Below are 22,402 nucleotides of genomic sequence, written 5' to 3' on the forward strand. Positions count from 1 at the left end.
GTATTCATCGAAATACCAATGAATTAATTAAGCTGGGCCCGCCCATAATTACGTATCTATGAATGGCTGCATGTTGTCTCGATAGAGTTTAGAATTTTTCAAAAAATATCAGCAAACAACTGGTCTGTTTTACTTACGTCATCCACGAACCATCAAATTTGACCAAGCAGTGGTGCTACTTTTGTTCAGGTCGTTTTGCTTTCAATACTATTAAGAAAGAAACCATCAATAATGACCAAACGATCGGACCAAAGCGAAAGATATACTCCCTCCGTCCCAAAAAAATCCAAACTCTAGGTTTCCGTGTCCAACTTTGACTGTCCGTCTTATATAAATTTTTTTTATAATTCGTATTTTCATTGTTGTTAGATGATAAAACATGATTAATATTTTATGCGTGACTTGTCTTTTTAATTTTTTTCATAATTTTTTCAAATAAGACGGACGGTCAAACATTGGGCACGGAATCTAGGGTTTGTCTTTTTTTGGATGGAGGGAGTATGCCCTTAGGCTGCATTTAAGAGTTGAACAAAGAGAAGGTCACGCACAAGTTTCTCGAACCGCTGAACGGTTTGTTTTTTGAAAAAAAAGGTTTCTATAGAAAAGTTGCTTTAAAAATCATATTAATCCCTTTTCAAGTTTAAAAGTAATTAATACTTAATTAATTACTATAGCTTACATAGTTTTGTAAGCTCTTCACCATGCATTGCCATGTTATCGTACCTCTTACCTCATTCTCATGTCTTGTGATCTATCTACGTATAGTTTGGTCTAGAGCTACTCCTTTGTACTCCGTATAACGTTAGGTTATGTTGATGAGTCCATTACACAGTTTTTTTTACTTCAACACATCATCTCATAATAAATCTCTTGTGGAATCTCCTATTCCATTTGTTTGTATAGTATACCGGCCCGTTGTAGGACGACTAGTGCTAAAGAGAAGGCTTTGGAGCTTGAGGGCCAATGGTGTACCATAAGTGAAAACTGAAAAAGATAGTATAAAACAGATGTGACGAGCAAGATGATATACGGGATAAGAATTAAGAAAAACATTCTGTCAATAAAAAATTAAGTTTAAGGGCAATAAAAAGGATGACAAAAGAAAAAAGAAAGAACAGTTTGTGTTATTACCTCTTCCTTTCCCGGACATCTACCGTGGTTGATCCTTCTACTAGCAGTCTAACACAGCCTACAATCCTTCAAGGATGATAAACCGTAGACATCCTCTTCACTGATCAAATCAGACAAAGACAACCAATCCAATCAGCTTAATAACCCCAAAATTCCCCTCGCGCGTTCGGCGTTCCCCCTCTCCAAAAAACTCAAAATTCAAACTCACACCTCAATCACCCTCTTCCAAAAATTTGAACCGTACATATGTACCCAAACAACGACGTCTCAATAAATAAAAAAAACACATCACATCGCGCCCCACGCCCCCCCCCCCCCCCCTCGCTACCCCCGTCCGTCCAATTTCCAACCAACGGTTGGCCCCACCCAACCCCACCTCCTTGTCTCCGTCTCCTCCTCCTCCTCCCCCTCGCCGCCACACCAAACCTCGCCCTCGCCGCGCGCCCAAATATCCCGCGCCGCGCCCACGCCCACGCGACCCGCCTTGCGCTGCCCCCCTGCCCGCCCTCGCTGGCACGACGCGGGCGCCGCAGGACGCGCGCGCAGACGCACGCCGCGGACCACCTCACCCAGCCAGCGCGGCCGCCCCTCCACCTCCGTGAAATCCAGGGCGCCTTTCGCGGCCGTCCTCTCCTCGGTTTGACCGCCCCCCCCGTGTGTGGTGGGTGTTCGATTCTTCGCCGGAGGCTGTGGCCGCGGATGCGCGCGGCCGTGGCGCCGCCGCCGCCGCCGCCGCCGCGATGGCTGACTTGTCCGGGGACGAGGCGTGCCCGCTGTGCGGAGGCGGCGGGCCGCCAGCGCGCGTCGCGATGCACAAGCGGAGGCTGCCGGCGGAGGGTGCGCTTTCCGTGGCGAGGGTTGGGGCCGGGGACGAGGCGGCGGCGCTGCGGGAGGCGGTGGCGAGGCAGCAGCACGGGATCGCGGAGCTGCAGGCGGAGCTGGAGGCCGAGCGGGGCGCCGCGGCGGGGGCCGCCTGCGAGGCCATGTCGATGATCCTCCGCCTGCAGCAGGAGAAGTCGGAGGCCATGATGGAGGCGCGCCAGTTCAGGCGCTACGCCGAGGAGCGGTTCTCGCACGACGCCGCCGAGGTCGCCGCGCTCCGCGACGCCGTCGAGCAGCGGGACGCCACCGTCCGGTCCCTCTCCGCGCAGCTCAGGGCCTGCCGCTTCCGCCTCCTCCACCTCGGCTTCAACTCCCCGTTGCCATCGCTCACCTCCTCCGCCGCCGAGGCTCACCAGTACAACGACGACGACGACGACGAACACCACCCCTTCGACGAGGACTACCCTCCCATAAACTGCGACGAGCAACCTGCCTCCTCCGATGTGGGCACCCCGCGCACCCACCACCTGCTCAACAGAATGCCTGGCCGAGCCTCGGCCGCCGATAAGGGAGTCATCTCTTCATCCAGCACAAACTTGTTTCCAGATGACAGTGGCATTGCCATGGATGATGAATTCCCTCTCGTCGTGGACCGGGAGGCGTCAGACCAAGAAGATGACTGTCACCGGGTGTACACTGTGGATGCCGTGCACGTTGTGCCTGTGGCTGAGCCTGAAAATCCTTGCTACTTTGGAACACCAATTGGTGGCGAAATGAGCCACAGGGGTACGATTGGTACTCGGGCTGAGGAGGAGGAAATACAGAAGCTCAGTGCAAGACTGCAGGCTCTGGAGGCAGACCGGGAGTCGATGCGGCATGCCATCATGTCGATGGGATCTGAGAAGCAGCAGGTTGTACTGCTCAAGGAAATCGCGCAGAAGCTCTGCAAGGAGGCAGCACCATTGCAAGTAATTCCATTTAAGGTGCGGTCGCCACCACAACCAGTGGTTATGGCACAGAGGAAGGTGGTGAAGAGGCAGAGTTTCTTTGCGAAATTCTTTGTCGTCGCGGTGATTAAGGTAACTTTGTGCAATCTTGTTCTTCTAGGGCTGATACTGAGTTTGATTTCTTGAGGAAGAATCACAGAATCATTTTTTGTTTGTTTTAATAATTAATACTAGCTTTACATAGTGAGATAATAATTTAGACATGCAGGAGTCAGTAGTGTATCTTATTATGCTTGAATTTGGTCACAAATGGAGTGTTCTTGCTTGATAATTGCTCATTGAATGCACTACTTTATTGAATTATATAATATATAGGTTTGTATCATTAGCTCGATTGCATTTTACCTGAAGCATCCTTAACAATTTTGCTAGCTTAACCTTTTTGTCATATTATGTTAAAACACTATCTGTTAAAACTGCGATAAACTGAATTTTGCAGATCATTGCATATTTTATTTTCATTCTGATAATAATTGTGATAGGTGCCCGAATATCATATCAGAACTCTATGGTATTGTTGAATGACATTATTATAATACTCATTGACTGTGACTATAATGTTAGTTAACTATCCTTCTTTTTGTTTTTACCTTTTGTTGTCTCATCTCAGTCAATAATTATCATGCACTGAAAGGAAAACCCTTTTAGCTGCGTATGTCCGTGTAACTTTAGTTAGGTGTCAAATGGTCATTTGGTGCATGGTATGCTTTTCATAATCCAATTGCTACTAAACTAAAGGGGGCTACAAAAAAATTAATGAACTTAATGTCTTAAGTCATTATACGTACTTATGTAGTCATAAGGTTTCTGTCTGTTCCTTGAAGTAGTACACTAAAGCTGCTAAATTGTGAGTTAGGGCATCATGCAATGGTCAACAGTGGTTTTTCACGCTCCTTATTTCACCTGAGTTGTGTGCAAGATTTATGAAATATTGCTTCCTACTTGTTTCTTTCACCAAAGGATATTTGATGAAATACTAGTGATATAACCCACCATAAATGGCTGTCTGTCAAAAATGAATAACTATTCCTTGCAAGCAAATTTCCAGTTTGATGAGATAGCCGGTTGTTGCTGTTTTGCGACAATGTTTCTTTATTCTACCTTAGTACCGAACACCTGGAAGAAAGTACAGTCTGAATTGCTTTGAGAACGAGGAATCAAGTTCCATCACCTGACTAGACGATGATTCTTTATTCTTTCAATTTATTCTGTTGTTCTGTGTTTACTATAGTTTGAGGCCAAGTGTGCTACCAAATGTGAAGGAAAGCATGTGACCTTACTTAATCAACATGGGTCTGTCAGAACTGGATCATGGCTGAAAATTAACTAATAAGGATAAGGTTTGACCGACAATATGCGCTAGAGCCTGCCATGTCTATGACAGTGCCTGACAGTTGTGCAAATTTCAGTATGATTGTACTTCGTAAAAAAATAATTTAGTCAATTTATGCCCATTTTTTTATACAAAGTATCCCACCTGCCTGAGATTGGGAGGGGTGGATGAATAAGAAAAAGGAAGGGCATATCAGTTAAGTTAGAACAATCTTAAAATTTACATTTTGTTTCCATCTTTGGAACCATGCATTGCTTCTAGAAGACATTAATATTAAAATGTTACTCTCACACTGTATTTTCTTTGCTGATTTGCTTATTTGATGTTTCATCCAGTGGATTGCCTCTGTGTTTAGCTGGCGGAGGAAATCATGTAGCGTCAAGTGAGTTGCCCTATCTTGCTCGGTTGGTTAATCTCTCGGTAGTGTTTTTTTTAATACCTAACCACCATTGGCACTGGGCATCAATTGCAGGTACCCAATCGGTTTGTGTGGGAGCAATGTTGGCCTGATGCTGCTACTGAACAGGTTCCCCAAGCAGAGGCACAGAAGGTACCTCAAAAGAAGCTAGCTGCTGCCTTCACTGGTCGTAGACACACAAACAAGGGAAAGATTCTGCGGCGCTCCTACGATTCTCTCCTCCAAATGAGCTATTTTCTGGACATAAAAGGCTCATTTGCATGTGAATCCATTCTGGTTGTTGCATATGTTTTGACCCCTTTGTCTATGCATTCTTTGGTTGGTTTGGTATGATAATCTAGCTCAGAATTGAAGCCTCGTTTTTTCGCCCATTTTTGCTGCCTGATTTTCTCCGTAGTAGTTGATTCTTTTTATACCTACCACTCACGTGTTCAAGGACGCACTGTACATGGTCAATAACCAGTAAACATGTGTAGCTCTGTATTAGAATATTATGTGTGATCTGATGAGATCCAACGAATTACACAGGTGAGGCTCTGTTCGGTGGAAGAATTCAGATTTCAGAGTCAAGACATGTGCTTGAAATGCAGTGGTCAGAACAGACTTATTTAGGCTTGTTTAGATTTTCTGTTTTGATCATAGGCTTGTTTAGATTTAGATATCCAGTACGCCGGATCCAACTAATGCTCTCGAGTATTTCTGGGTCATGTCTTGAATTTTCTGTGAACTCTTGCATCTGCAGTTTGAAAATAGAACTGTCTGCGATAGTCTATTCTCTGTAATTTACTTAGTTGTGGGTTTTTAAGAAAATTTAATTTTAAGATATGCAATAAGTTTTCTTCTTGGATTTGGAGTTCATTTGGTAATCTCAATCGATCCTAATCAAATGCGATTCAAATTCGTCATATATTCATTCTAATCCTCCAATCAAATCTAAATGCATCTCAAACCAAAAATCAAGTTGTGGTCTAAACTTATATACTCCCGGATCAATTTTGAAATGAAAATCGTGCTATCAAATTTTTGGGACTAATTATTTCTTTTGGGCTGAATTTCATTCGGCCCAAAATAAAAAAGAGGTCCGGCTAGGCTGCAAACAAGCCTCCGATGGCCTTGAAAAGGGGAAGAAAGAATAGGCTGGGCTAAGAAAAAGATAAGGCCGAACAAAAGGATAAGAATCGGACTCTGAATAAAAAAACAATCTGAAATTCAGAGGCAACTCTGGCTCGGACGTCCGATGTTTTGGGGAAAATCGGGCGCTGACGTCAGCATGACGTCAGCACCCGATTTACGTGCAAAAACTACTTTAAACTGATTTTTCTCTTAAATTACTTATCCAAATCATGATTCGATTGCACCATTAAATTCGTTGCAATTAAATTTTCAAAACAAAACCACACATGGATATATTCCGATAAAATTTTTTTAGCTTATTATTGAATTATTTTTAAATGTTGCACGATGTTCCACCAGGTATATCGGAATTGTTTCACTAAATAAACCGAAAATGTTTCACTCGTTTAAATCGGGTGTTGTTTCACCTTATATAAAAATAATGTTTCAGCAAATAGCGAAAGAATGTTTCATTTCACTGCAACAACATTATAAGTACACTAGGTGAAATATTTTTTGGTGGAACAAAAAATGAAACGAATTCCCTTAATAGGGGTTTCTAAAATATGTGGGTTTTTTTTGTTGCAATGGAATATTTCAGTTCACTGCAACATTAGATTTATATATAGGGAAATATTGTGAGTACACTAGGTGAAACATTTTTGGTGGAACAAAAAATAAACCAAATTCACTTAAGAGGGGGTTTCCAAAATATGTGGGTGATTTGTTGCAACCGCGCATTCCATAATATCAAAATCCACTGCAACATTTGATCCGTACATAGTGAAACATCGCAAGTACACTAGCAGAAATATCGTAAAACTACTGGTTGAAACATCAAAAGAGATCATATGCAATATTAAAAAAAATATCAATAGAAAAGCTAAAATATTTTTTTATCGAAATATAATCATGTGTGGTCTTGTTGTAAAAATTTAATTGCAACGAATACAACGGTGTGATCGGATATAACCATATAAGATCTTTATATAAAGATTTAATTATAACGAATCTAATGGTATAATTAAATCGTAGGTTGGATAAATAATTGTAGAGAAACATGTATTTAAATTTTGAATATTTGAATATGCATGGATGCATGCACTTGACGTGTCCTGACGTGTACTAGTTCCCTGCATGCACGTGAGGACTTCTATTGTCTCGGGTGAAGAGGCACCGTTACTACCGTCCGATTTTTTGCGTCGGCCCGGATGCCCGATGAGAAGCATTCTCGCTGAAATTCCATCTAAAACTCGAGAATGCTAGTTCTCGGTCGACCGGCGCGGGTGCGTTAAATCGGACGCTCGCCCGTGTCTCCCCCATGGGGCACACCCACATGTCTCCCCTGCCCCCACCTGCCACTTTCACACACACAACTCCATTGCAACAAATCACCCACATATTTTAGAAACCCTATATTAGGGGAATTTGGTTTATTTTTTTTCCACCAAAAATATTTCACCTAGTTACTCACAATGTTTAACTATGTGTACATCTAACGTTGCAGTGAACGAAACATTCTATTGCAACAAAAAAACCCACATATTTTGGAAACCCCCTATTAAGGGAATTTGGTTTATTTTTTGTTCCACCGAAAAATGTTTCACCTACTGTACTTATAATGTTTCACTATATATAAATCAAATGTTGCAGTGAACTGAAATATTCTTTTGCTATTTGCTGAAACATTATTTTTATATAAGCTAAAACAACACCCGATTTAAACGAGTGAAACATTTTCGGTTTATTTAGTGAAACAATTCCGATATACCTGGTGGAACATCATGCAACATTTAAAAATAATTCAATAATAAGCTAAAAAAAATTTTCATCGGAATATATCCATGTTTGGTCTTGTTTTAAAGATTTAATTGCAACGAATTTAATGGTGCAATCGGATCATGATTTAGATAAGTAATTTAAGAGAAAAATCAGTTTAAAGTAGTTTTGCACGTAAATCGGACGCTGACGTCATGCTGACGTCAACGCCCAATCCCCCCCCCCAGCATCGGGCGTCCGACGCGTAGGCCTCCCCTCTAAAACTCCGCAGAAATGCTGAAAATTGGGCGCCCGGAGGGAGAAAAAAAATCGGGCGTTCCCCCCACCCCCCACGACGCGTGTCGCCCTGCACACTTGCCACGTGTCCCCACCACATATTCCGTTGCAACAAATCACCAACATATTTTGGAAACCCTGTACTAAGGGAATCCGTTTCATTTTTTTGTTCCTCTAAAAATATTTCACCTAGTGTACGTACAATGTTTCACTATGCATGACCTAATGTTGCAGTGAATTGAAACATTCTTTTGCAACAAATCACCCGTATATTATAGAAACCCTCTATTAAGGGAATTCGTTTTATTCTTTGTTCCACCAAAATAGTTTCTCTAATGCACTGAATTGAAACATTCTTTGTAGCAAATCATGCACATATTATGGAAACCCTCTATTAAGGGAATTCGTTTTATTTTTTTCTACCAAAAAATATTTGATCTAGTGTACTTATAATGTTTCACTTTGTATGGATCAAATGTTGCAGTGACTTGAAAATCCTTTCACTATTTTTTGAAACATTGTTTTCATATAAGGTGAAATAGCGCCCGATTAAAACGATTGAAACATTTTCGATCTACCTAGTGAAACAATTTTGATATATTTGGTGCAACAGCGTGCACCATTTAAAAATAATTCAAAAATAAGCTAAATATTTTTTTCATCGGAATATATCAATGTGTGGTCTTATTTTGAAGATTTAATTGCAACGAATTTAATTGTGTAATCGGGTCATAATTTGGATAAATAATTTAAGAGAAAAAATAGTTCAAAGTAGTTTTACATGCATGCATGCATGATGACGTCATGCTGATGTGGGTGTCTGATTTTTTGCAATAGATCGGACGTCCAATTTATAGCAGCCTTCAAAACTCCGGGATAGGGAAAAACCTCTTGGGTTCATCGAAATTTCTGACTTTTTGAAATAAAATGACAGATTCTGCATAAATCGAAAAAGAGGAGGATGCTTGCTCATGAACCCCCACCTTGTTGATGATCGCCACCGTTGGAGGGACGACGGCGAGGGTCACCGGCGAGTCACCTCGTCACCTCAGTTCGACGTACGTCGCGATGATCGCCGCTCCCGAGCTCTTGCCGTAGTGGAGACACACGGGAGGTCACCGGAGAGTAGCTGCCCATTCGTGCCCATCGCGCCGCCGGGGAGGTCGCCTCGGCCGGCCACTACAGTTGCCTCACCGGCAATGATGGCCTCGACGAGAGGAGATAAATTTTGCTCCGGATGATGAAAGGGGATTTGAACGAATTGACCAAACATTTGACCCGAGTTATTATCACTGACGCATTTTCCGACCAAACGTAAAATAATAGGCCTACAAATCAATTATTTGGACTTAAAAAAAATCTCAGACTTAAACTTTTTTCTTTGAGCGAAAGGCAAAGCTTGCCTATTCATTGAATATAGAAGGGCAAATTTACAAGTCAGGAAAAGAAAGTAATATTTTTTAAAAAAAACGGTCGGGGACTAAAGTAACATCTCTGCTAGGCGTTTGGCTCCCGCCGTAGCTCAAGATTTTACCTCTTCCTTTATCTTCGGGATTAGGACCACCATCGTTAGCTCCTTGTTTCAGAAGATGCATTGGTTTTACTCCTTCCAAATGCCAACAACAGTATCCTAAACATCACCAACGGTATCCTTAAATTCTATCCTTTAAATATTGTTTAGGGGGCATGTACAATGATGTGTAATAACGATCTCTCTTCGTTATCATGCAAGTAAAATTAGTGATGTAGAAAAGAGAGGGGGGGGAGAAAAGGGAAACATGGAGTTGACTCTTAACATTTATTAAAAAAAAGTGGGGTCCCATACAACAAAATTACAACTGAAATCTGTTTCCTTCTCCCTCTTGCGATCGAGCTTGCCCACGCGACCTGTGATGATCGCAGTGTCGCGCCTCTCCGGTCTCCACTCAACGTGATCAAAGCTCGGCAACAGCAATCAGCTCTAGCCATTAGCAAAATAACTATCAACACCAACCAGCAAGCAGAAGATTAGTAGCTCTAGAAACTTGTTAGCAACTCAGCGGTCAGCAGCATAAGCACTACCAGCAGCAGATCAGGTACACAGATTTGACTGGCACCTACAAATAGAGAACCAATACAATGTCAAAAAAATAAAGGGTAAACTAACATACAAAATTTGCATGCCAAGAACCATCTATTTATTCCTGGCATTCTTGTTAGACAACAATGGTGCGATTTTAGCAGCAGCATCATCAGCAGCAGCACCATTAATCATTAATTTCCGCTGTAGGTTTCGTCCGAAATGCGCTCGGCATCTGTCAGGACGCCGCCATTTTTTACACAGAATGGAGAACTAGGAACAGCAGCAACAACATAACGGAGCACTATTATTTTCCCTCAGCACATAGCAGCGGCAACAACAAGCCAACAACAAAATTAAACCAGGAAGCAATAGCAACATATACTAGCCGTGCGTTGTCGCATCGGCGTAGGTCGCCACGGAAGACTCTCTGCCGACTACATGAGAGATGTGTCCGACGGTTGGGTAGCTAGAGGCGGCGGCGACGGACAACCCCGCAAGATGAAGTTGCAGGCTGGAAATTTTTGACGAGGGCTTCTTTACTTGTAGAGAGATAGAAACCTGGAGATGGGAATTCTGATTTTGGGTCATCATTGGATCGATTTTTTTTTATTTTACAAAACTTTAAATTATTGGATAGGGATTTGTCTTGGGTACTCTTAGGCATGCTGCAAGCAAGAAAACATGAGAACAATCTTAATTGGACTTGACTGGGTCTGGGTTGGACCGATCATCAGATCCTATCACTAGAAGGGATACCATCATCTCAATCGAGTGGTAAACCCCATCTCAATCGGGCACGACGTCTGTCACAGGCTAGAAGTCACAGATGTGAAGAGTTATCTCAATCGGGCAAACGGCCGTCACGGATGAATCTATCTCAATCGGGCCCTAATTAAAGCCCGTTACCGATAGCTTTGACCCAGACGACCAGTCAAACTATAGCCCGTCACGGATGACCTATCTCAATCGGGCCACAACTAGCGCCCGTCACAGATGATCCTTATCTGTGACGGGCATTAACTATAGCCCGTCACAGATGACAGCATTAACTATGGCCCGTCACAGATGTCCCTCATCTCAATCGGGCCTAAGTTAATGAGTATAATCCAAAAATAAATAAATTTTATTTTTTGGCTAGTCTCAGGCATCTAGGCCAGAGCACGCTTAACATCAAAGTTCTTTGGAGATTGGCTTCCGGAAAAGTAGTTGTAACTTGTTGATATAAGTATTCTATTAATCTTATTAGGCCCTAGGCCAGGATGTCAAATTGGGGGTTATTAAATGATTTCAAATGGAAATGTCACCAAAACCAAAGTTGTAGAACTCATCGAGGTGCAAAATTTTTATTTTGGTCATTTCTCCATATAACTCTATTTAAACAATTTGAAATTCGAAATTCAAAGTTTTAAAAGTTCAAATAGAATTTTAGACCAGTGAACGGCTTCAACTGAAAAAGTCATAAACAACAAAGTTGTATAACTCATCAAGATCTATAACTTTTATTTTGGTCATTTTTCAATATAACATTTTTTGAACCATTTGAATTTGAATTTGAAAATATGACAACTTCAAACAACATTTTCAAATACTAAATGATATCAATTGAAAAAGTCATCAACAACAAAGTTGAATAACTCATCAAGATCTAAAACTTTTATTTTGGTCATTTCTTCATACGACAAAGTGATAGTAACATTATTCATAAAATTGACATATCTCTTATCTGGTTTTATAAACTATAACACATATATGTAAAATTTATGAATAATATTACTAACATTTCGTCGGATGAAGAAATAACAAAAATAAAAGTTTTAGATCTTGATGAGTTATTCAACTTTGTTGTTGATGACTTTTTCAATTGAAATCATTTAGTATTTGAAAATGTTGTTTGAATTTGTTATATTTTCAAATTCAAATTCAAACTGTTCAAAAAAAATGTTATATAGAAAAATGGCCAAACTAAAAGTTGTAAATCTGGATAAGTTATACAACTTTGTTGTTGACATTTTTTCCATTTGAAATCATTTACTACCCGTAAAATTATTTTGACTAATAAAATGAATTATTATACTTCACTTAATTATTTTGCTATAGTTCAACTTACAAATATAAACATCATATGAAAAATAAAAAAATAGTCATCGGTGACGGGCTTTAGTTAATGCCCGATAGAGATTAAGTATATAGCCTGTCACTGATGAGTCATCTGTGACGGCCCTAGTTGCTATCTCAAACGGGCCTCAAGTTGGTGCACGTCACGGATGATGGTCATCTGTGACGGGCCACAACTTGAGGCCCGTTTAAGATATGGAATGTTATCTCAATCGGGCCTAAAGTTGGCGCCCGTCACAGATGGTCATCTGTGACGGGCCACATCTTTAGGCCCGTTTGAGATATGGAATGTTATCTCAATCGGGCCTAAACTACGGCCCGTCACTGATAGGTGTCATCCGTGACGGGCTTAAGTTTTATACCCATCTAATATGTCTGTGCGACCATATCTCAATCGGGTACTTTTTGGCCCGATTGAGATGACTTTCTTGTGACGGCCCGCTATTTCTAGGCATATTAGAGCCCGTCACAGATAGAAGGATCTAGTATTACTAGTGTATATCGGTTCGGTCCCATGCCGCCAGTCGGTCTAGCCCTGTGCAAAAGGCTTGGGTCTTTTCCAAATCTGAACTGAACTTGCGATAAATATATCCCAGTGCTAAATTTGGTTGCCAACATATATAATTCACGTACCGCGGTTAACAGTGAAAACGGGAAAAATACATATAAATTTTCTAGAAGTTTCTTAAAAAATACTACTTAACCGCTTTATCAATCAATGCACACCAGCTTAGTAAAATAAAACAGAGCGGTTATCGCCACAATTTTAACAGTCCTTACCATGGTATATGTGTCCGTTGATAAAACATACCTTCTGTACATGGTTTATACATGGTTTAATGTAATACGACAATACCATATATCTAATAGTATACGAGAAGGTATTCTATAATTAAAGGAAATAAGGCAAATAAAGATGGAAATTATCTTCCTGGACTGGAATGTGTAAGAGTCTAGTCGGGGGAGATAAGGTTTGTCTCTCCAAGTTCTACTTGGATAAGAAGATGACCAACGTATTAAATAGAAGCCCCCCTCTCATCCAGCAAGAAGCATCGAATTATAAGCCATAGCCAAAGCCACATTTAGAAGTAATCCGGAGGAAGCCAGCGCCTTATTCGCCGAATAGATCTTGTTAAGTCGTTCTCGTCAGCTTCTAGTCGACAGATTCATCAAGTCGTCATGTTCCCCATTATACTTTGTGTCATTATACTTTGTGTGGTATTGTGGTATTCCTATCCATAATACATATAAACAGAAGTATGGTTATTACTCATCTTGAGGACATGAACCAATATAAATCATTATCCTTTGTCTGTTTGATCTGATCTTGAGTATACCTTGGTTCAAACGATCCCCATACCCTGCAAATATTGTCTTTGGGTATAGTTCGTCGACAATATGTTAAACACATTTTTCTCACACCTCTAAATAAACGACCATTTCTATGGTATTTTCACACTATAAGCATATATATAGGTCTTGTTTGGCATAGTCCAAATATTACATCCATGTTGGATTTGAAATTTGTTTGTTAAATTATAGTAATTTAAATTTTATATTTCACTTAAAATAGGAGAAAAAATGATTCATCCAAATGCTTTCAATGTAATCGCGGATCCAGATTTATAAATATGTGCAGTTAGAAATACCTAGCTCTAAAAAATCTTGGATAGAGATGTGCCAAACAAGACCATATGCAACAAGCATCTCCTAGAACATATGGTCTTGTTGCATATGGTCTTGTTTGAATATTGCAACTAGAGATCACAAAAATTCTCAACACTATATACTTCTAACTTGTAAGTCCAATGAGCATCTAAACTCATCCCATCACTATTTGCATGTCAGGCTGGCTACATAGAAGGGTGGCAGAATCTCCATAGGGGCCACGGACCTCCCGAATACCCACCCTATGGGCCCATGGGCAAGTGCAATTTCCAACTTGCTAGTCCATCGAGGTGGGGCCCAATCAAATGAGTAACAGTTTTCACCCATAGGTTAACTACAGTCCCTAGGATATAAGGCCCATCAACAATTGCTTATGAAAGCCCATTTCTACAGGCCAAACCCTAGGTGTTCTAGTTATAAATAGAAGGGTGTGAACCCTAGATCAAATCCTTCCCAACCTCCTAGCCGCCAGCGCCGTCAGGCCATTAGCACTTGTGCAACCCACTGGCCTCGCAGTCACCCCCTCTCCGACCGGCCGCCACCGCCCCTCTCCATCTTCCTTTCTCATCGACGCTCCAAGACCCTCTCCTCTACTGCTACCATGCCGGCGCCCCAATCTTGTCCAACTTGGATCCGACCCGCCCTGTTGTCAACCCAAGATATATACTGTCCTAAGAGCAAAAAAGAAAAGGGTTAGCTCGAAGTTGCGGTGGCTGCAAAAGAAAAGGATGAAGACTTTTTTACCTCTAGGGTTTTGTTCCCCTTTATCTCCTTGCATGTTTGGAGCAGATGCTGGAGTGAGCTCGGCCATGGCGACATCAATAAGTAATACTTGTTCATCTCTAAATCTTGTTGCCCCCGTTTTTCGCTTATGGAATTTGTTGAGTTCATTTGGATCTGATGCTTTTCTTTTCAATCCAGTCTTGTTTGAGATGATTATTGGTACGGCTAGGGGTTTCACGTTAGGAATCAACTTGGTCTAAAGATCATCCACTGGAGAAGTTATGAAAAAAAAAGGTGAGTACTTCAGATCCTTTTGTTTATCTTCTTCTTCCACTACTTTTTTTATGTGCCTTTTCAAGTTTCTTCGTGTTATCTAGATTAGTGGGTGGTACATAAAGGTCTAATCTTTTTAGATCTACTCTTATTTATACTGACCAGGAGGTCATTTTTTTGTTAAAAACAACAGATCTAGCCATATGTGTTTGCTACATATGGTTAGTGAGGAAAATAATTCAGAACTTTGTGTTTACTTTCCTTGTGTGTTTTATACATTTTATTATATGTTGAAATTGATAGTTATAGAGATTACTATTTATGTACCTTACCTTTTCTAGGATTAATCTACTAGTGTTGCATGGGCTATTGTTTAGATTACAAACATTTAAAATTTAATAATATACTGAATAGATTGGTTATTTTATAAATTATAGTTGCTTAGATTTAAAAATGTCTATATAAATTACAACTTACTAATAATTTCAAAATCAAAATGATACAATATATTTATCTAATGCCCAAATTTTGGAATTATTCTTTTTCAGAAAGATATCCATATTTGTTTTATTGGTGTTATTTTAGCTAATTCTGGTCAACGCCTCTAAAAATATGTTTTCTCAAAAAACATTATTCCACTACATTGCTTGACCATTTTTATAAGATATTTCTAAAGTTCCTTTCTCAAATATTTAATTTATCCCTATAATAAAATAGATAATTCGTAACAATAATCTGGACAATAGTCTATGTCAAATGCAAAAATTAATATAATAAACTGAAGAGCCCATAGAATTTACAACAATATGTTTTATTCAAGATGATTTCTCAATATGATATAAAATTTTGATAATACCATCACAATCACCTAATCAAGAAATAGTTTGTTTTCTAGATAAAGGTTAAGGATTTACCTCAAATAAATGATCTATGACTATGGATATAATCTACCAGCTCGCACATCAATCAGGTTGTACATCTATTCTGTTAGGGCATGTACTTTAATAATAGACTCACTCTGTTATCATGTAAATAAATTTGGTAACATAGAAGAGAGAAATAAGAGGAAAGAGAAACATTATTACTACACATGACAACAAAGTAACTCTTAACATTTTTTAACGAAAATTTATTGCATGTGGGTGGAGAAGATAAAAAATGGTAAATAAAAAAATGTTTTGGTGCATTAATGATGAGAGCTCTTATTATCTCAACTATTATAAGATGGTAGTCTCTACCTCTACCTTTGTATGTTTCCAATTTCAGTATACCGTATAGGATTCTACTACCGATTAGCGATTAATATATGTGACTGGATAAGAAAAACAAGCACAGTTAGAGAAAATTTCCAGTCCGGTCAGTAAACCGTATAAGATTCTATTGATTGCTTAAACCGTACATCTATTCAACAGAGATAATTTCCCATTCACTAAAACCGTACCAGATTTAACCATTTCTTCATGTACGTAACTGGATAGGAAAAATAGAAACTAAATAATTTTGAATGCATCAATACAATCTACGGTTGTGATATTACGATCATTCTAATCAACTGCTAGATTTTTCTAGTTGATATATGAGCTCCTAAAAAATATCTAATTAGTATAATTAGTATAGATAGATAGATAGATAGATAGATAGATAGATAGATATTTGCTTAACCTTTGTCCATCAGTGAAGAGGAAACGGCCATATATGACCATATGGAGTACTATACATTAATTAGTGCCCATTAGGCATTCTCGCGAAAATTGCACTCACGGCTTGGCCTAGCCGGTACTACACGAATTTTACTTTTCACGAATATATGGGTATATCCGGCCAGAGAGGCATATGGTTGGCCCACCTTAATTAAAATGATTCCCCGCGTATTACTACAGAAATTACTAAGCAACTTTTAATATTTTTTAATAATCGAGCTAAAAAATTAAATTAGTTATTAACAACAAATAAAACTGATTTGTCAAACTATGTTTAAAGAGAAATAAATTTAGTAGACATACTCTATATGAGATTGTAGATGAAATATGATATCCCACACTTTGATTATATGGATGAATATATGTTGAATATTATAAAAATGATGGATATATATATATGTTTAAAATATTATGAAGAATAATATGAAGAAAGATGATTGGGTGTTGATTTGTAGAATTCAATGAATTACAGATAATGTTGCATGCATGCATAAGTTTTTTATATAGTTATTGCTAGTGGATGATGATGTGGCATGTTTGTATGTTGAGTTTTAAAATTCGTGGGTTATAACTTTACAGTAAGATAGGATTAGCATGGTTTCTTGTTTTTTGAAAAAAAAACCCAATTAGGGAACTCATGAAATTTAGAACTAATTAGTAACTGAAAATAATCTTTTCCGAAATTAAAACAACAACAATTTTATTTCGAACATGGTAAAATAAACAAATGTCAGCCGAGTTTAGGCCTAACTAATTAATTAAGCTAGGTTGGTCAAATAAATTTGGCTCAGCATTGAACGGTCTAACTTTTTCTAGACGATCAAAGCTCAGAAAGGCAGAAACATGTATAAATCTTGTATTTCATAATGTGTTAATCTCGGAACCTAATGTTGGCCCAATTACTTTGTGGTTAAACAGATGAGGCAGTACTGCATGCACTTAGTTCCTGATGCAGTAAAGACATTAACTAATGGTTCAATTGTTGGCGCCACACTAATTCGATGGATTAATTGTTTATGGTTACATGGCCTCTGCTGGTAAATTGGAATATGATCTCACGTTGCCTGCATGACTGCATATTAGGTAGGTGCTTCTAACTAGTTGATTTTCCTCTTGGGCAAACCCCAGCTAGACTTCCGCATATATGTGTTCCATTTAATGTTTCGATTATCATGTTAAAAAGTAAACCAAATATGTGATGTGGCTGTGCACTGAGATGAAGACGCTGGGTGAGTGTGCTAGGGGTGGCAAAATCTCTATCCAGGAACCCACCTTACAGATTAATTAAGAATAGATCCAATTTTTGACCCGCGGAACCTTTGAGAAAATGTGAGGGTAACAGTGGGGAAGTGGGGCGGGACCCTGTACAGGAATAAGGCCCATCAAGAGTAGCTTTCCAATTATCAGAAGTTGATTACTACTCGACCGACCCAACTATTGGATTAGATATAGCTGAAAAGAAAAGGAAACGAGAAAACTCAAATCATCCTTAAAGGGATATCCTCTCATTTTTACATATCACTTAAAAAGTCAAAAAAAAATTGAAAAAACTTAACAGGATAGATCAATATATGATATGTCACTTCACAAACATGTAAATTCAAATTCAGCTTATACAAGTAAAAACAAAAATAACAAATTTGACTATAAAGTGAATGCGTAATTCACGGTCAAATTTGTTATTTTTTGTTTCGAATTGTATATGTCAAATTTTAACTCGCATGTTTGTGAAAAGATATATCATAAATTGATCTATCTTGACAATTTTTTAAAAAAATTTTGATAACTTTTTGAACGACATGTGTATAAAACGAGAGTATGTCTCCTTGATAGACAAAAATCCACTTTCATAAAAACGCTACATCAGGTTTTCCCGACCTAGGCCATGGATGGTTAACTTGGTTTCCCTTTTTTTTTTGGGGACAGCTCACCAAGATAGATACAAATATGATTTCAGTAATTTATTTCAATAGTATATTAAAAATTACGTTACTATTTTCCCACTACTTAAATGATGAGTTGTTTACATATTGAGTGTGTCAGTACTGACTTTATGCATTTTTGTTTTTTGTTGAGAATTGGACAAAAGTGTATTGAATCACTTAATTAAACAGTAAGCATATAAAATAAATACAGCTAATATGATGTCTATATGCACCTTCTTATAATTTTGCATGCAAAATTGAATCAAATTATAGGGAGTATGGGTCCATTTGTCAATCCTTACCATTGTTCTCATGCATTACGCCTGATAAGTATATATACCAATTGAAAAAATATATATTAAAACAATTATCTTGAGAATATAAAACTAAAATAGAAAGCATATCAAACTAACTATATCATCCATGGATGTATATCCATGTCTAGATGATGTAACCATTTTTTCTTCCAAAAAAAGGTCATACATAGAACACACATACTTATCTTCATGGAACAATCTGTAATCAGCTCATCATTTAAGTAGTAGAGAAATACTAACGTAAAATTAAATATGCTAGTGAAATGAATTTGCTTAAATCAAGTTTGTATCTTCCTTGGTGAGTTGTCAAAAAAAAAACGGTAAATCAAAGTTGACCCTCCATGGCCCTGGCCCCACCACGCAGCGTCTCACAAACCTGTACGTGCTGCACCATCCCTCGTGGATTTGTTGTGTCCGTTGTTGCTGAAACGGACGGCTCAGATCGAGTAGAAACGGACACAAAAAAAAAAGAATTCCTAGTCAGTGATTGCAATGCCGGTTCGAAATTTTAGACCCCACCGGCAAGCCATTATCTCGTCCGAAATTTTCTAATTTTCTCAATTTTTTGTGAATAAGGTCAAAATTTATCCAAATTCAGTCGAAATTTGTTAAACCTTTATATAATTTCGGCCCAAAAGTACCGAAAATTTCCAAATTGCGGTATAGCACTGAAATTTTGACCGAAAGCGAAATTGTAAACCCTGTTCCTAGTACATTTAAAACCTCCCGCTTCAGCGTCGCCTCTCGTTTTGGGAAAGCCTTGATGGCGGCGTGAGATAATCTCAAGTGCTCGTCCAGTTCCATCGATTATTCCTTTCCTTGGATTGGTGGAGAGATCGTCTCGATCCCCTCCCAAGATTTGGTCGAGCGATTTCGGGCAAGAGATCGCGCGGCGGCGATGGCGGCGCGGGATAAGAGGATTAATGGTGGCCTCCAAGGCTTCGCGGCGTCGTCCTCGAGCAAGAAGGAGAAAGGGATCCGGATCTTGGATGCCCCTGCGCCGCCGGAGATCCCGACGCGGCGTGCCGGGTTCTCTTTCGGGGTAGGTGATGGTGAGGAGGCGGAGGAGGAGGTGGTGGTGGCGCCGTCGTCGGCGCTGGCGAGGGCGCGGGGGTGCGACGTGTACGTCGGGTACGGCGGCGGCGGTGGTGGTGGCGCGGCGGCGGAGGTGGAGCGGTTCGTGGCGTGGCTGTGCGCCGAGATGGAGGCGCTCGGCGTGCGCTGCGTGGCGGCGGACCGGCGGCGGTGCCGCGACGCGCCGTCGCACGCGGCGGCGAGCGCCGCGATGGACGCCGCGGTGGCGGGCGTCGTGGTCGTCACCCCGGCGTCGCTCGGGAACCCCTACTGCGTCGACGAGATCCGTGCGTTCGTGGAGAAGGGGAGGCTCGTGCCGGTGTTCGTCGGGCTCGGGAAGGGCGACTGCCGCGCGGAGGACGTCGTGGAGAAGCGCGGCGATCTGTGGGGGAGGTTCGGCGGCCACCTGTGGAAGGTCTACGACGGCGGCGAGCGGGACTGGAGGGAGGCGGTTGGCGCGCTGTCCCGTGCTGATCCGGCCGTGGAGGTGGACGCCGCGAGCCAGAGGCACCGCCTGATCGATCTCCTCGAGATCGTCGGGTCGAGGCTTGGGCGGCGCGCGGTGACGGACGCCGTCCGGTCATGGCGCGCGGCGGCGGCGGCGCACCCGGAGCTTCCCTTCGCCCGCAACGAGCGCTTCGTCGGGAGGGAGAGCGAGCTGCTCGATCTCGAGGCCGTCCTGTTCGGGAAGAGGCCGATGCATCTGGTCGAGGTCGAGGTGTTCGGCGGCGAGCCGGCGTTCATGAACGGCGTCGTGTGCATCTCCGGCGCGTCGGGCGCCGGGAAGACGGAGCTTGTGCTGGAGTACGCGCACCGCCACGCCATGGAGTACAAGAAGGTGCTGTGGGTGCGCGGCGAGGCGAGGTACCTACGCATGGGCTACCTCAAGCTCGCCGACCAGCTCGGCCTCGCCGTCGGCGACGACCTGTCCCTCATCGCCGCCGGAGACCGGCGCAGCAGCGGCAGCAAGAAGGCCGAGAAGGAGTGGATCTTTCGCGGCTTGGAGAGCGACGCCATTGCCAAGATCCGGAAGGAGCTCACGCGCGAGATCCCCTACCTCCTCGCTATCGACAACCTCGAGAGCGAGACGGACTGGTGGGACAGCCGCGACGTGCAGGACCTCCTGCCCGGCGCCGTCGCCGGCGCCGCCGCGCGCAGCCATGTCATCATCACGACGACGCGGCTGCGCCGGCTGCAGAGGGTCAGGACGTTCTCGCTGGCGCCGAGCATGGAGTCGCCGGAGGCCATGCTGCTGATGACGAGGAACGGGGCTCTCGCGTTCCACGGCGAGGAGGATACCATTGCCCTCAGGGCGATCCAGCAGAAGGTAGGTAGCATCCCTCTCGCCCTCGCGCTCGTCGGCGCGGTCCTCTCCGAGCTCGCCGTCAGCCCGGCGGAGCTCCGGCAAGCCATGAACGACGCGCCGTACCGCGCGCCGACGTGGGAGGAGAACGACGCGCCCGCGCTGCGGGACAACCCGGGCATGGTGCAGCTGCTCGACGTGTGCTTCGCGCTCCTGGACGAGGAGAAGGACGGCCTCGGCGAGGCGGCGGTGAGGATGGTCGAGACCAGCAGCTTCTTCGCTCCGTCGCCGATCCCGGTGGCCTTGCTGGCGGCGGCCATGGGCGGCGAGCCCAAGAGGCCGCTGTGGAAGCAGATGAAGCTCGCGCTGCGCCTCTCCTGCTCATCATCCCGGCGAGCGCTGGACAAAGACTCCTCCTCCCGCCGCCGCGCCGCCGCCGCCGCCGCCGAGCCGGAGGCGCTGGTGGCGCTGCTGCGGCTCGGGATCGCGCGGCGGTGCACGACGCAGCCGGCGCCGTGCGTCTCCGTGCACCGGGTGTTCAGGCTCTTCGGCCGCAAGGCCGTCGGCTCCGGCGAGGCGGCGGCGCGTTCCACCGTCCGCGCCATCACCGCCGCGGAGGTGCACGACGAACACGCGTGGGCGGCGTGCATGTCGGTGTTCAAGATCGCGCCGGCCATCGCCGCCAACCTGCCGACGAAGGAGCTGCCCCAGTTCGTCACGCGCATCGCCGTGCCGCTCGCCGCGCGAGGCGTGGTTGCGCACTCGGCGTACGCCGCCGTCACCGACCTGCTCGTGGAGTCCAGCAACGTCGTCCGCGGCGAGGAGAGCAGGTACGTCGCGAGCGGCGGCCTCGATGAGAACCCAGCTCTGTACCATGAGCTTGCACATTCTAGGGCACAGCTGCTGAAGCTCCGCGCCAAGCTGATGCTCCGAGGAGGCGAGTTCACGCTCGCCGAGGACCACAGCTTGGCGGTGATCCACATCCTGGAGGTGGTCGCCGGCGACGATGACCCGGAGACGGAGGAGGCGAGGGCGGCCTTGGACCGCGTTCTACAGGTTCAGCCAGAGTGATTTTTTGCGGGTTTAGGGTCTAGGACTTTAGGCGCGGAATCTTGCATGGCTCTCGTAGAAACTCGTACAAAACTAGACTATAACCCACACATTGTTGCGGGTTTGATTGTGCTGTTATTTTCATGTATCTTGTCTTTAATAAAATGTATCTTTTGATACTTTGGTATTTATTTTGGAACTAGCACTTACGTTATTACTTATTACTTATTTTGGATTCTACGGATTAAATATTTGTCGGTCTTACCGCACCACCTATTTTTAAGTACATGGTAGACATGCCCGTTAGTTTTGA

The 22,402-nt window shown here is 42.6% G+C and overlaps 2 protein-coding genes across 2 annotated transcripts; both read left to right on the plus strand.

Annotated features, from left to right (window-relative positions):
* Positions 1-1,529: 1,529 nt before the first annotated feature.
* LOC127755437 (myosin-binding protein 7-like) lies at positions 1,530-5,281 on the plus strand. Its single transcript, XM_052281116.1, has 3 exons — positions 1,530-3,032; positions 4,629-4,675; positions 4,766-5,281. The coding sequence occupies exons 1-3, from the start codon at positions 1,872-1,874 to the stop codon at positions 4,860-4,862; spliced, it is 1,305 nt and encodes a 434-aa protein (XP_052137076.1). The 5' UTR covers positions 1,530-1,871; the 3' UTR covers positions 4,863-5,281.
* Positions 5,282-19,560: 14,279 nt separating this feature from the next.
* LOC127754290 (uncharacterized) lies at positions 19,561-22,110 on the plus strand. The gene has a single exon (XM_052279771.1). The coding sequence runs from the start codon at positions 19,561-19,563 to the stop codon at positions 22,108-22,110; it is 2,550 nt and encodes an 849-aa protein (XP_052135731.1).
* The last annotated feature ends 292 nt before the right edge of the window (positions 22,111-22,402 follow it).

Source organism: Oryza glaberrima, chromosome 11, assembly GCF_000147395.1.
Source record: "Oryza glaberrima chromosome 11, OglaRS2, whole genome shotgun sequence".
NCBI lineage: Eukaryota > Viridiplantae > Streptophyta > Magnoliopsida > Poales > Poaceae > Oryza > Oryza glaberrima.